This window comes from Eulemur rufifrons, chromosome 2 (genome assembly GCF_041146395.1).
Source record: "Eulemur rufifrons isolate Redbay chromosome 2, OSU_ERuf_1, whole genome shotgun sequence".
NCBI classification, from domain to species: domain Eukaryota; kingdom Metazoa; phylum Chordata; class Mammalia; order Primates; family Lemuridae; genus Eulemur; species Eulemur rufifrons.
In genome coordinates this window covers 92553077-92568518 of record NC_090984.1, presented here as the reverse complement: position 1 = coordinate 92568518, position 15442 = coordinate 92553077, and the positions used below count along the sequence as shown (strand labels likewise).

General features: G+C 47.1%; 1 protein-coding gene across 2 annotated transcripts in view; it reads right to left on the bottom strand.

Moving 5' to 3' along the window:
* SYNE2 (spectrin repeat containing nuclear envelope protein 2) overlaps positions 1-15442 on the bottom strand; it is a 256293-nt gene that overhangs the window by 13067 nt on the left and 227784 nt on the right. For both annotated transcript variants that reach the window (XM_069487386.1, XM_069487397.1), the window contains exons 99-102: positions 8713-8875; positions 2820-3007; positions 2168-2318; positions 1658-1840 (exon numbers count right to left, since the gene is read on the bottom strand). In XM_069487386.1, the coding sequence (XP_069343487.1) occupies positions 1658-1840; positions 2168-2318; positions 2820-3007; positions 8713-8875 (685 nt within the window). The remainder of the gene's footprint in view (positions 1-1657; positions 1841-2167; positions 2319-2819; positions 3008-8712; positions 8876-15442) is intronic.

Sequence of the window (15442 nt, the reverse complement as noted above, 5' to 3'; positions counted from 1 at the left end):
GGTCACCTTTGGCCACAAGGAAAGGGTGGCTCAGGACACTGCAGAAACACTGCATTCAGGAGCTCGGGATCTGGTCTTGGCTGTGTGATACCAAATAAGCCCTCCACCTTCTCTGAGCCCTGGCACCTATGCCGGCAAATGAGGGAAGGTGAGGGAAAGTTGATTATGGCCCCTGAGGTTTTTTTTTTTTTTTTGGAGACAGAGTGCCGTGGCATCAGCCTAGCTCACAGCAACCTCAAACTCCTGGGCTCAAGCGATCCTCCTGCCTCAGTCTCCCGAGTAGCTGGGACTACAGGCATGTACCACCATGCCCGGCTAATTTTCTCTATATATTTTTAGTTGTCCGGCTAATTTCTTTCTATTTTTAGTAGAGACGGGGTCTTGCTCTTGCTCAGGCTGGTCTCGAACTCATGAGCTCAAACAATCCGCCTGCCTTGGCCACCCAGAGTGCTAGGATTACAGGCGTGAGTCACCGCGCCCGGCCCCCGAGTTCCTTTTGAGCATTTGAAATTCTGTCATTCTCTAGTCTAAGTCAGTGACTTCCCTCTGCCTTTGAGGAAACTTCTGAGGGGTGGGGCCAGGCCCCCTGCCTGTTTTCACCTGTCAGTCTTTTGCAGAAGCTTTTGCTTGACAGAGGATTTTAGTATTTTAAGACGGAAAAGCACCACTCTCAGGGTTGAGGCTGGCCTAGAGCCCCGTGTGCCTTCACCAACGTAATTCTGAATGTTTCCCCAGGGAAGGAAGACCCGGAGATTTACTGCCTCCGAGGAAGGATGCCTCTCAGGTTACCACCTCACAGATGGGCAGCTGACTCTCAGACCCATGTATTAGTAGCACTCAGTGCCACATGGAGCTAGACCAGTAACAGTCACATCAGCAGGAGATAAAGCATCAATGCGAGGGGGTCGTCTAGATTACTACAAGAGCTGGCCAGGGTCTTCCTGAGACGGTTGAAACAAACAACAAAAGCCCAGATCCGCATCTTCCTAGACTGGTTTCAAGAGTCTTCTGCCCTGAGAACAGATGCAGGGATTAAAATGACATCCTGTGGTCCCTGCCTTCACTGGTCTTTTCTCTTTCTACCTGGACTCACACAGGTTCACGCAGCACATCTTCTGGATTACAGACATCTAAGGTGAATATTTCCATGCAAAAACCAAACCCAACCTCTGACGTCAGGGAGCGTGCTCCAAAACTCAAATAAGCATTGTCCCCAATCTCCAACGCAGAGAGGGGACTCACGCCCTAATGTGCTTTGTCCACATCCCCCAGTGCAAGAACCAGCGGGGCACATAAAAGCAGGCCGACGGGCAAAGCCGGGCTCTGTCTGGAGGCCCCTGTGTTGCCTTCCCCAGACCCAGAGAAGCAGCGTCCCAGACTCCATGGGCAATCTGTGTGCCCACTGTCAGGGGTGACAGAAACTGTATAAAGAGATGTGTTTTGGTAACACAAATCACCTAAATGGGCTCTGCCTAAGAAGCCCCACAAGCCAATCCCTCACAGCTTCAGGTTGCTCTGTGCTGGAGAAACGTTAGGACAGCAAAGGCCTGAAACGGAACCTTCCACCCGCTGCTTTGTGGCATAGCCTGCCACCGCATATCGCGTGTCCCTTGTCCCTGCACATCTACAGGCAACCCCGGTGACGTAGAGGAGTTACTCTGAGTCTCCGCAGGATGGCCGTGACCCGCCTCTGGAGGTTGTCCCAGCGCTGGTTGCCCTCGTGGACCATCTGCTTCAGCCTGCTGGCCGTGTCCGTGCGGTTCTCCCGCGCCAGCCGCCGGTACTGCTTGTTGATGAGCTCCAGCTGCGTGAGCCGCTCGTGGATCTGCCGCTGGAAGGCCTGCGTCACAGCGGGGGCTGTCAGCGCCAGGGCGTGCAGAGAGGCCAGGGACACCCCCTCCCAGACCCCAGGCAACCTGCTTCACGGGGTTCATCCCCAGGGTGCAATGGCAGCAGAAGGCCACTTCACCAGTCGTGATGCTAACTAAAGAGCAGGCTTTCGAGCTCTTTGCCCAGCAGCTGGCAGCAGGCTGGGGACAGGCTGGGGACTGTGCATCCCTGGCCAGCGGAGGGGGAGCCGGCCACTTAGAGGAAGCCAGTCAGCAGCTCCTGAGCCTGCTGCAGGCTTGCGTATTGTCTGGAGAGCTGGGCGGAGAGGGGTGTTTACCTCGAACCTCTTCAGCTCTTCTTTGGCGCTCGTGTACAGCACCTCCGAGGAGTTCGGGCAGGCCGCCGTCCTCTCGGCCGAGTTGAGCCAGTCCTCGAAGCGGGAATAGTCATCTAAAAACTTCTGCCACAGGCGCCACGTCTCCTCGATCCTGCCGGGAAGTAAGCCACTTAACACAGGGCATCCATGTCACCCGGTGCCCATGTGCTGCTTTTTGTCCCCGACTGGTCCCGTTCCTGATCCCGACACCCACACTGCTGGCGGGAGAGAGCCTGCTACCCCGTCTGGAAATAACCAGGACGTTGCTACCCGTCCGTGCACCTTCCTTCTGGAGCGCCAGGCACCCCAGGGCTCCTGCTCCACAAGGTTAAAGGCAGGGCTGCCCCCACACTCCACAGCTGGGTAAACCGAGGCAACGCGGCCAGCCCACAGCCACACCCTGCGCCACGGGAGAGCTGGGGAAGACTGTATGCCCATTACATTTTTCTTGAATAATCCTTTAATAAGCGCTGGTCCCACCTATAAGGCCCTCGCTGCCAATACCTGGCACATTTCTAAGTGCAGTGAACAGAACGGTTACTGTGGCTGGGGTCAGAGGGGCATGGGGCGCAGCTGACCACGGTGAACATGTTCGGGACAGCCCTGTTCTTACTTCATGCGCCGCTCCATGGACATGGCACAGATGTTCCTCCAGCGTCTGTCCAGGCTCCTGGTGGTCTGCTGGATGGAGTCACACTCGGTCTCATTTGCACAGGCGTCAGAGTCGTGCAACAGGACGTCACAGATGTTAAACACGGACTCCACCCCTGCACTGTGTTGTTCAATGTCTCGCTGCAGATCCTACGATTACAACAGAGTAAGAAACCCCTTGAGATGGTGGCGGTGGGGGGGGAGGGTCTGCATTGAAGGATCTCCACTGCCCCCTCCCCACCTCCTCCCAGCCCGGTGGGTACAGCCCTAGGATCAGCAACACAGACCGAATCCCTGTCATCTCTGTGCAACCCTTGTTGTGCTGTCATTGCCTGAACAAAGCCTAAACATTGGTGACATCTGGGATTAACGTGCTGAGCTATGTGAGGGGTGGGAACAGTGGTGGGAGCCCTCTGGACACTGACATGTGGCACTGCGGACCCTGTGAGAGCCACCACCCCACAGGCTCTGGGTATGCATGGGATCCATTCCCTACCACCCTGCCCCAAAGGCCTCCACTTTAGACTTGGTTTGGGGGACGTCTTCTTTAGAAACTGACTCAGTCTTTTTAGCAGGAGCTAAAAGTCAAACAAGAGAAACTCATCCTTTTATGGGTCACAGGACTCTTGAATCTACTAAGATCTTCGTGCTGTCCTGACACATCCCCCAAAGTGTGCATGTTGCCACACAGGAGTCCACGGCCTCGGCAAGACCATCCCGGGACTCCACGGGTCCCAGGGAGGAATTCTGGGGTACAGACCTCGCCTCCCCAGTGATGGAGTCCAGCCAAGCTTGTGGCCTGGGGAGGGGTAGGGTCTCTGGAGTCTTGTTCCACGAGGGTGATAGTGATGCAGTTCCCCCGTTGGGGAAAAAGAACATTTATGAAGAGAAAATGAATGTCATAGGAAAAATGGAAAAGCTCCTTAAAAATGAACGTGGCATTTTCAGTTATCGCCAGAGAGTATTTCTTCTGCACAGCATGGGTGGGCTGGGGGGAGGGGAGAGATGAGGAGCATGTTTGTTTTGCTATTCTGGATGAGTCAGGCAGCCGCTGATGTCCAGATTCTGGGATATGTGACATGAGACCACACCATTAATTTTAGTATCCAAATTATGTTGTGAAATAGCAAAGACAAAGCTAAATTCTAATCGCTTGATAACATACCAATTTCTGAAAATTTATGACACTTTAAATAAGCTGCTATTAACTATACTAAATACAGTTTCCTGGATTCAAAAAAGTTCAGTTTGCAAGAGAATTACAAACGATTTGCCACCGTCTGCGGAAAGGCAGTATAAGGTTCATGGCAGATCACCTCAATAGAATAATTTGAGATTATTATTGTATTACTAGGTAGGACTAATATTTTCTTATTTTTCTTTATATAAATGCACAGTTCAGATCATTCTGCGTTCAGGCTGATAAGGGAGAATGAAATGCTAACATGCCAACAGGCAGTTCCTAACACAGACCCCGAGTGAAGACGAGCACCACACAGCTGGGCGCAGTGGCTCACGCCTGTAATCCTAGCACTCTGGGAGGCCGAGGCGGGTGGATCGCTTGAGCTCAGGAGTTCAGGACCAGCCTGAGCAAAAAAGAGACTCCATCTCTACTAAAAAAAAAAAAGAAATTATATGGACAACTAAAAATATACATAGAAAAAATTAGCTGGGCATGGTGGTGTATGCCTGTAGTCCCAGCTACTCGGGAGGCTGAGGCAGGAGGATCGCTTGAGCCCAGGAGTTTGAGGTTGTTGTGAGCTAGGCTGACGCCACGGCACTCACTCTAGCCCGGGCAATAGAGTGAGACTCTGTCTCAAAAAAAAAAAAAAAAAAAAAAAAAAGACGAGCACCACAGGGTTATATTCAGAGCAGATGTGTTTTCCACTTGGGTACCCTGCATGCCCTGTGGAGAGAGACGTGTGGGGTGATTTTGTTAAGCTCTGCAGTGCAGGCAGAACGCCTGTACTGACGGACTGGCGGGAGTCACCCTGGAGTTGACGTGATGACTGGCTTTACAGTTATTACCTTTAAATAGAATTCCAGTTTTAAGAATTCTTACTGGCTCACAGAATTGTCAAGAGATTTTTCTAAAATGTACTGGTATTGATAAACATCCTGTTTATTAAAAACACAAATTAGGAACCCTAATACTGGTGCTAAATGAGTAATAGTGACAAATTTAATGGGAAATTGCCCACAACCTCATCTGGCTCCAGTTGAATAGCACAGAGAAAGTCTAGTCTGTGGATAAACACGAATGCCCGTATTTCAGTGGGCTCTTTGTAGTTATTCTACATTATTTATTCAGCTTATATTGAATGAAATGGCTAAAGAAACCTGATTTAATATACAGGGTAAATGGCAATAAGAAATGAACTCTTCAATAACTTATAAAGACCATCAACACCTTGGTTAAAAGAAAAGCCCAAACATTTTCAAAAAAATTTTTTAAAAACCTTCTAAACCACACAATAGACTATTGATGTTGTAGTAGGAACTGGTTACCTTGTACAATATAAAGTGGTGGACCACATTTTAAAATGCAAACCATTTAAGTGCTAGACAAGGAACATTTGGGAGGGGGTTGGGTGGCAAGTCAGTGGGACAGGGCGGTACTGGGAAGTAGTTCAGTGGGGTTGGGTGAAGCTGAATTGGTTCACAGGGGAGGAGGCTATTGGTAATTACAGAACAGGGGAGGGTAACTCACAATCCCCACAGAGAACCAAGAAACCAAAAATCAGACAAACTAGGAGAGATACTGAAGACTCAATGAAAGTGGTACATGATTTAAAAGTGTCACAAAATTGCCACCACTTCCTTTGCATTTTGAAGATGATCTATACCAAGATGATCGAGACCACAGGATTAACAAGAACGCTTATTACCTTATACTTAAAGGAGTGCCATATAAGAAAGGTAAAACAAAAAGGACTCTTATAGGGCCTAACCCCTCTCCCACCAGGTCCCCAAGAACATTACGAGGAGCCAGGGACATCATGGCTCTTAACCACTTTTGGGGGCCGTTGGCTTTTGCAGAAGGCAATACTAGGTGATCTCATGTTTTTAGATCTTATTTTTGGAAGCAGTCAAACAATTTATTATATTTAGTTAGGGAAGGAAGCATAAATAAGGTTTTTTAAAAAAAAGGCTCGCAAATGATTCTTTTGTATGACACATTTCTGCTTTCAGTGTTTCGGATGGACTATTTAAGGTCTGGATTTAGTGTAATGTAAACAAATGGTAACTTTTATTCTTTTTAACAAAAATTCTAAAAAACTTTCCTCAGGCCATCTGTGGCAGGCAGAATAATGGCTCCCCCGCAGATGTCCAGATCCTAACCCTGGAACCTGCGAGTATGTCAGATTACGTGGCAAAGGAGGATTCAGGCTGCTAATCAGCTGACCTTAAAACAGGGAGATTATCCTGGATTATCTGGGTGGGCCCCGTGTAATCCCAAGGGGCCTTAAAAGCAGAAGCGTCAGCCAGACTATGGAAGAAAGGCACAGAGATGCAACGCTGATGGCTTTGATGGCTCTGAGGCCTGAGGAAGGTGGCATGTGCCAGAAATGTGGGTGGCCTCCAGAAACCAGAAAGGGCAAAACCCCCGATTCTCCCAGAAAGGAATGTGGCCCCGCCGACTCCTGGATCTTGGCTCAGAGAGACCCGTTTCAGATTTCTAACCTCCGGAACTATAAGATGATAAAGTTGTGTTTTCAAGTCTCTAAATTTGTGGTCATTTGTTACAATGCCACAGAAAACTAATGCAACATCTGACTTCTTCATGGTAATGGTAGCCCTGAACACCAACTCCATAATTTTTTTTTTTGTTTGTTTTTGGTAACCAAGGGATAAAAATTTCATCATGATGATACTGAATTTTATAAAGAATGGACCTTCAACTAGATCAAAATTACATACTGTTTCAGTATTGGAACAACCAAGGCCAAGAGAATGGCAGTTGCTCCGAATTGTTTGCTGTGAGGAATAAATTCCCTGCAACTTAATGTTTTGTCACACTTCAGATTTATAAAAAGGTAATACAACTACCAGCCTTTGCCACATTTTGCCAGTCATTTTTTAGGAAAAAAAAATATTGCCAGCTTCCATACTATTTTACCTGAAAAAACTCACCATTCTGGGTAGTTATTTGCAAGGCCTTGTCTATGAACACACTGTTCAAAGAAACTCATCCTAGTGGATCAAACTTGTAAAAAAAAAAAAAAGCTGATAATGTTTAGTAGCTGTGATTCCACTAAGAATGGCATTAAAATCTCTGTAGTGTCCATTAACATTCCATGATACTTATAGCAACATTCTTTTCTCCACAAAGCAAAGACAGAATCTAGATATCCTCAGTGAGAAAGACACACGTTTCTGAAGCTAAGTGGGAAAACCAGTATTTTTAATTTGTAGCATTACTAAATCATACTAGTTTGAAAGCCAGGGAACAGGCATCATTTTAAACGGTAATTGTAATAGCACTTAAAAAAAAAGAGTAGGCCAGGCATGGTGGCCCACATCTGTGCTCCTAATACTTTGGGAGGACAAGGTAGGAGGATCACTTGAGCCCAGGAGTTTGGGACCAGCCTGAGCAACTTAGTGAGACCCCATCTCTACAAAAATTTAAAAAAATTAGCTGGCCATGGTGGTGTGTGCCTGTAGTCCCAGCTATGGGGAAGGCTGAGATGGCAGGATCGCTTGAGCCAGGCACTTGAGGTTGCAGTGACTTATGCTGACACCATTGTACTCTAGACTAGGCAACAGAGCAAGACACTGTCTCAAAAACAAAAACAAAAAAACTCAAAAGTAATATCAGATACTTAGCTCTATTTATGGTAGCATGAAATGTCACTTATTACCATTAAAAAGACTGACCTGAACTCAAGGGAATTTATCATCAAAGTGTTGCCTTCTGGCCTTGAACCTGGTGAAGAAGGTTCAGCCCCTAATTCTGTCTCTAAGTACCTGTGATACATGGCTAGGATGTGCGTGGTGAAAGTTTAATGTGAAGAAAACAGATGCGAGTCTGAGAATCACGCTGCTTATAGGGTCAAAACAGAATCTGCCCCCAAGTTTGAGAAAAACAGAGGTGAACGAAAGCTACTGAAAGAAGAAGATAAACTAACCTATTTTCTAAAAAATTAAGACAAACCCAGCCACTGAGTATGAGAATGAGCACATGCCCATGAGCCCATGGAAGGCCTGAATGTGGATTCAATAAACCAGCGATGTCAAAGAGCAGCTGCCAGGTTGGTGCAACGACAAACACCAGCACAACTCAGTGGTTTCCACACTGCAGAATTTCCAGGGTGGGCTCAGGGCATGTATAACTGATGACAAAAATGCATCACGTATCGCAGCTCTTGAGAGGCTTCCTAAGCTACTGGTCCAAGCATGTGCCTTATTATTAACCTTTTGTATATATTTTTTTGTTTGAAGCTCTCTCAGACACACAGAGTATGATCCTACAAAAACATTCCTTGGTTAGAAAAGTTATTTTTCTTTCAATTTACTGCCTTCCAAAACCATATTCACAAAATACAACAAAGATCAGAGTTAAAAAAAAAAAAAAAGACATAATTAAAAAACCTTAGTTGCCACAAAGATTAAGGTCTAAATCTCATATTCACACTACTTCACAAAAGCTGCGTAAATGTTGAGCAGGGAGCAACTTGAGATGCATCCCGACACATACAAGAACACGGACAGGTGGGCAGTTTTCTCTGGAAAAAGCAAACCAGCATCATGAAAGGCGAACACGCTGGAGCACACAGCAGACACGGGGACCGCCTGGGTCAGCACACGTCATGGACACCCGTGCTCTTACAAGAGCTCCTTTCTGAGACTCCCACCTGCTGCTCGGCGAGCCTCTTCTGGATCTCCTGATCGTCACAGACGTCGTACACCACAGGCTTGGAAAGCTCGGTCTCAATTCGAGCCAGCCAGGTACGAAGGTTGCTCATGTTTTTGTCCAGCTGCTGAATAAAAGCAAAGGTCTCCTTCAGCTTCTTCACCCTAAGCGCATTTGTAGATAAAAAAAGAGATGGAAAACAAAAGCCCAGCATTTAGTGGTGAGAAGAATGTGTCAATAGGGCCTTGCAGGGTAAAAAGGAATCTACGTTGCTTTGATTTTATAGCGGGAACAACTCTCATGTCACCAGATATGAGTTTTCACAGAATTTGTGCCACTTTGCAAAGCTGTTGCCTGTGCTGATTTTCCAAAGGACTGTTATAATCCACCCATGTGCATATGGAAGTCCTAATATTCCCACGTTCCCACGGGGGGATCCCCAAGACCCAGCCTGTGTTTCTGGGGCTCCAGAGGTGAGAAGAGAAGCCATTGCTTTCAAAGTTAATAAACCACTCCTGACTTTTTCTGCCCAGTGTCTGTCTCGGCTATAATACCTGAGACTGCAGCAGCCAGAGATCTACTCTGATAGATTAAAGATGTCACACGCGTGGTTCACTCGGTGGTATTTGGCCCTCGAGGCCTCGCGCGGGGTCCTCCTCTTTGAGCAGACACAGAACATGTGCCAAACCTGCTGCTTCGGTCCGAGGGGTTGAGGATTCTGTACGCATCGAACCAGCCCATGGGGACACATTACGGGGCACGTGTCAGTCACAAAGGGAGGGGCAGAGGCAACCACACGCAGGACAGTTCTAACTGCCGCCCCCCTGGCCAGTCTGCCTGAGTCCCCGCCAGCCCGACTCGGTGCGGAGCAGCCGTGCAAGGACACCCATGGCACCAGTACAACTTGGCGCGCTCACTGGCACGCCGGCATGCTGTCAAGGGGAAATGATGCAGCTACCGAGGGAAAACAATTTTTTTTTTATAGATACCAAAATAAAATGCTTCAATAAACTGCTTTCATGAAAGTCCTAAAGTAGACTGAGGATTTGCCCAGGCGATCTGTGGGATTTTTAGTTAATCCCAGAGACTTAAAAGTAATGGCCGCAATGGGAAGTTCTCACTTGTCAACACTCACGTTGGGAGACGCCACCGGAACTGCATCCCATGGCTGAGAAGACTAGAAAGGTAAACTGGGGCACCAACCCTGCCACGCTGGAAACACACTGCACACCACGCCACCGTCACCTCTCACGTGACTCAACAACCTCCTCCTGGCCTCCGGGCCGTCCTGCCCACTTTCAGTTCTGCAGCCGAAGTGGATGTGCTAGGAGGCAAGTCTGATCCTTGCTCAAACCCTTCCACAGTCCTCACCCTACCCTGACAAACCAGTTCCACCCCCTGGTCTCTTCTGTCCCTCGAGTGCTCAGCACCTAACCCTGCACTCTGCAGAGTGGCTCCTCTTTCCTGCTGGGGCTTCTACCCACGCTCACCGAGGGGAGCTGGGCACCCCCTCCTCGAGTGCTGCTGCTGCACACCTGGCCCTCCCGCCTCGCCCCTCACTCTGTGTGTGAGGGCGTCTCTCAGACACCCGCACCCAAGCAGGATGGAGATCGTGGTGGCCAGGCGGCATCCGGCTTGTTTCCTCTGCGTGCACAGCAACCCCCCTCACTGCCTGGGGGGCAGGAAGGTGTTGACAAACATTTGTCAAATGAATAAACGTGGATAAACACATCCACTACAAGCTGTCATTTAAGCAGGCCACAGAGTTGTGTGTTTTTTTATATCTTACAATCAACCAAGTCAGACCCAGGCACTGACTTCCAGTTCCAGCTCTATTACCAGCTACGTTTATGAATTAGGGAAAATCCTTTAACCGCAGCCTCCTTATCTCTAGTAGGCTACGCAGCCCCCCAGCTTTAGGGAAGTGGTGGTGTCTAGGCGAGGTTAAGACCAGAGCTCTGCACGTGAGCAGACCTGGGGCTAAGTACCCGGCAAGGTACCAAGCCTTCTGGCTCCCACATTTCCTCACTACCCGTAAAATTATCCACCTTGCAGGTGGTTTGTGAGGCTGGAACAAGAGGCTGCATGTAAAGCCACTGGCATGTGGGGAACGCTCAATGACACTGGCTCCCGTTATGCCACCTGGGACTACACAACGCTATAACGCCTTATTTATACAGTGTTGGACCTCACAAAGTTCTTGCATAAATGTTTTATTCTCAGTAGCCCCGGAAGTGGGCAGGCTGGAAGGAGGCCCTGTGGACTGGCAGTGAAGAGCACAGACTTTGTGGTCGTGGCCTGGGTTTGAGTCCTGGTCGTGTTTAATCGCATCCGTAGAATGGCATTAATAGTAGTACCTTCCTTTGCTGGGTAGCTGAGAGGACCGAATGAGATATAAAAAGTGAACGCATTTGGCACCCAATGCCCGACAGGCAAATGCCCAGCAACTATGGCCATGATGAGTTTCAAGGAGGTATGTTTTCCAAATTACAAGGATAAGTTCCCCTCAAAGCCACAAGATGATTTATTAAAAAGGAAGTAACAGAATCCAGGGCCAGGCCTGGATACACCTGTAACCTAGATCCTGCTTTCATTCCCAAGGCTGTAGAAGTATACCTGCTTCACCCCAATACCTTGCCACCCTGACAGCCCAGGGACCAGACAGGACACTCCAGACAACTGCCGAGGCAGCTGGGAACCCTGGCACTGTGGGACAAAGAGTCTTCTGCTCTGTTTGCAAGGGGCCGTGTGAGCTTCCGGTGGGAGCGGGAGCAGCTCAGGCTTGTGACCTGTGCAGAGCTCTCCTGTCCCCCATTCCAAGAATGATTGATGGCTGCCATCACTGTCACCCAGCACCTGACCCTGCTCCACTATAAGAATCCTAGCCTCTTTTTTATTTTAAAAGAAGGTGGCTAGAATGTAAGTGTTTAAATGAAGGGAGCTACCCTCATCAAAATAACCTGGGTGCAAAAACACAGGGAACCGGTGCACCTCGAGTTCTGTCAACCCTGGGGGTTCGGTGTGCCATAAGCAGAGGGGGGTGGAGAAGGTGGGGGAGTGGTTTGCTTGGTTTCCCCAGGACTGTGGTATCCAAAATGGGGTGCTCAAGACAAACCAATGGGGTGGGGGATTAAAATATTGGACTTTGTACTGTTACTCCATCCTTTTAAAATTTCTACATTGTGTATGTTTTAAAATTCATAAACTTTGTTATTCAAATGAAACATCTATATCACATGCTAACATCTACATGTGCCAGGCCTGCTGTGCTTCAAATTAGCTAACTCATTTAATCTTTAAACAATGCTATGAGATTGTTATTATAACAATACTATATAATACTATTATTATATAATATACTACAATATTATATAATACTATTATTATTCCTATTTGACAGGTAAGGAAACTGAGGCACAGAGATTAAATACCTTGCTCAAGTCGCATGGTCAATTAAACAGCAGAGGCAGGATTTCGACCTGGGCAGTCTGGTCCTGAGTTGCTTCTTAAACACTATCTTTGTGGCCGCTCACATAAATCCTGCATACGCTAATGTGCACATACTGAGGGTACAGGGTAGTTTTGCTGAGGAAACGAGATCAGAAGTCTGGGCTCAGGGCTTGAGGATACGCTGAGGGGCAGGTGCCGGTCCACTGGGTGCTGCACTCTGGGTCTCTGAGCTAGTGCTTGGGGAGGAGGCGGGAAGGTGCAGTTTCCCCTCCATGATTTTCTTTTGTAAACACTTAACCATGTGCTCTGTCTTGGCTCCTGTACAGATCCTGAAGATTTAGTTAACTGGAAGACGGGTCTTATTCCCCAAGAGCTCATCACCTAGTTTAGATGTAATTTAGACATTATAATACAACAAAGAGGTGCTCAAGAAATAGCTACTGAGTGAATAAATGATGTTTACTCTTATCTTCCAATTTATCTAATTTTTTTTATAAAAGAGGTAGCCACGTTATATTTTAAAGAAAAGAGGCCAGGCGCAGTAGGTCATGCCTGTAATCCAAGTACTCTGGCCCAGACAGGAGATTACTTAAGGTCAAGAGTTTGAGACTAGCCTGAGCAAGAGTAAGACCCCAACTCCACTAAAAATTGAAAAATTAGCTGGGCATGGTGGCACAAGCTTGTAGTCCTAGCTACTTGGGAGGCTGAGCCAGGAGGATTGCTTGAGCCCAGGAGTTTGAGGTTGCTGTGAGCTATGATGATGCCACTGCACTCTAGCCTGGGTGACAGAGTGAGACTCTGTCTCAAAAAAAAAAAAAAAAAAAAAAAGAAAAGAAAGAAAAGCGGCAAAGACCAGAGCACATGGGGGCCCTTTTGCCACAGAACAACATGCTACTATATTATGAGCCACTCGTGCTCACAAACCCTGGTTCCATATTTGCCAGTGACGTGCTGCCAAACAGGCACACAGATCAGATGCATCCTTAGGGCAAATTAAAGAGGAAGGGAAGGAGGGAGGGAAAGAAAACAAGGTCACGGAGAAGCTACAAAACACTCCTCTCCAGGCAGGATTTAACCTGTTTCTATTTCCCAACTTCTGTCTGGAGGTTTAATACCCCAAATGCACGGGAACATAAATGTTGTTCCTCAGCTAATCACGTTAGGAGCCAGCAGACATAACTGCTGCTGAGTTTGTCTCCTCTCTGTTCTGTACAGACACTGTAATCTAATGATCACCTGTCCCAGGCCAGGAAGTATCATGTCATTTGCCAACCCAGGCAACTGACCTCCACGTTAGGTCTCATTAATATGCCTCTTGCAAAAATTTAAATCTCAGGTCAATATCGAGAAACAAGGAAACTACTCAGAAACCAGACTGCTGGCGCACGGAAGCAGCCACGACACTGCGTTACATCAACCACTAAGCAGCCTGTTTATGCGGCCCCATCGCCACACTTGCTCACGTTCTGACCCCAATGCTCCCAACATCTCTCACATGTATACTTCAACAAACAACATTTCTCCAGAAAACATATGCATGATTTCCCGAGTGAAAAATTCCATTTCTGAGAATCAGAAAAACAAATTTTTTTAGGTGCAAAGGGGAAGTTTTCCACCTATATAGACTCTTTATTGGAGAGACATACACAAAAGTAAAAGATTTTTCTATGAAACCAAACAAAATAAGAATTATGCCTAACAGTGTTCTAAATTAGAAGAGTTCTTTTGCAGCAATTATGGGTAAAAAATGCAAAAAAGAATCAACTTGAATAAAGTTTTTCTTTTATTGTAAGTAGCGACAGATCAGAATATAACACTGAGAAACAATTCTCTCCTTCTCTAATAAACACAATCAAGCCAGGTTAGTATCATTCTATACACCAAGCCTAAGTCTTGCCAATGTATGATGGAGGCTTTAAATATCACATTTATCCACACAGAATATACCTTTCAGTCCTACACTCTACATGTTAAAGGGTCTACAGTTAAATTATAAAAGATACAATAATTATAAGAGCCCCAGATCAGCATAAGTTAGCAAAAAAAATTTCTACGCCAATGTGGACAGCATAATTTTAAAAAAATACTAAGGAAAACCATCAAAGTATCTGAATTTGTACTGAAACACTCAAACCAGCGGGCAGCTGGCAGGTGCTAAAAAACACTGTACAAATCCAATTGTATCTTTTTACATGACTAAACATCTTTATAGTAAAATAATGCATTTCTCCAAGATTTTGAAGCCCTGATTTAGAGGCATAGACATGACAATACAGTTCTGAGCTAACTGCCTCGGAAGCATTTTTGTCACCGGAGGACTTCCATTTTCCACCCAGCATAATCACTCCTCTGCCCTGCTTGTCACAGGCAGCCTGCAGACACCACACACATGCTGACGCCGGGGAAGAACCCATCCCCCGATGGCTGAGCTCACACACCACACGGCCACCATCTCGTCGGTGATTTCTATTGTGACCAAAATGACAGAGCCAGAGAGCAAGACGCACAGAGACAGCAGCTGGCGCCTCGGCCATAGGCAGAGCTGACGACTAAAATGGCACTTACTGTTTATGAGAAAAAATCATTCCTTATGCTTAAGCGAAAGCTCCAAGTTCCCGGCTGCACCTCCACCTCCCGGGCCGAGGCAGCCCCTCCCCCTGCCCCGCGTGCCCTCTTCACCGGCTCAGCATCTTGCACGGGGCAGGCGGACGCAGCCCGCTCCGGGGCTCCTCGCAGCCGCCCGGTGATGCCGGCAGGAAGAGAGGACACCTTCTTCTCTGCTAACTGCAATTTTTAATCTCCGTTTTCTCCCTTCCCATAAACAAATATCTCCAGCTCTTTCCTCACACACACAGTCTTTGTTCTGACGCTACAGGATTGCAATGCTGGGAGAAGAAAGTCACAGTGTTATCTTGGCTATGGGTTATTTATGAAGTGCTATAAACGAAGGGAAGAAACATTTAGATTTGGGGCATGCAAAGGAGGATTTCTGTCCTCCTCACATTAAATTGCTCTGTTTCAGGTTTAAAAGAAACAGTGAAATCTGAAGCCCTCGAGTTTAATAGGAATGCCTTCCTCTACCTAAACAAGAAATTTCCCTTTGGGGGGTTTTCTGCCCTGCCCTTTTGGTCCCGTGTATCATGGTTTAGGAGGGGCAGAGTTCATTTAGTTCCTCTGTTTTGTGCAGAATAATTCTATTTTGCAGTTTAAATGGAATTTAAGACTTTTCAGAGGAAGAAATTCTGTAATTTTCCTTGCTAGCTCCTCCCCTAAAGTGGATA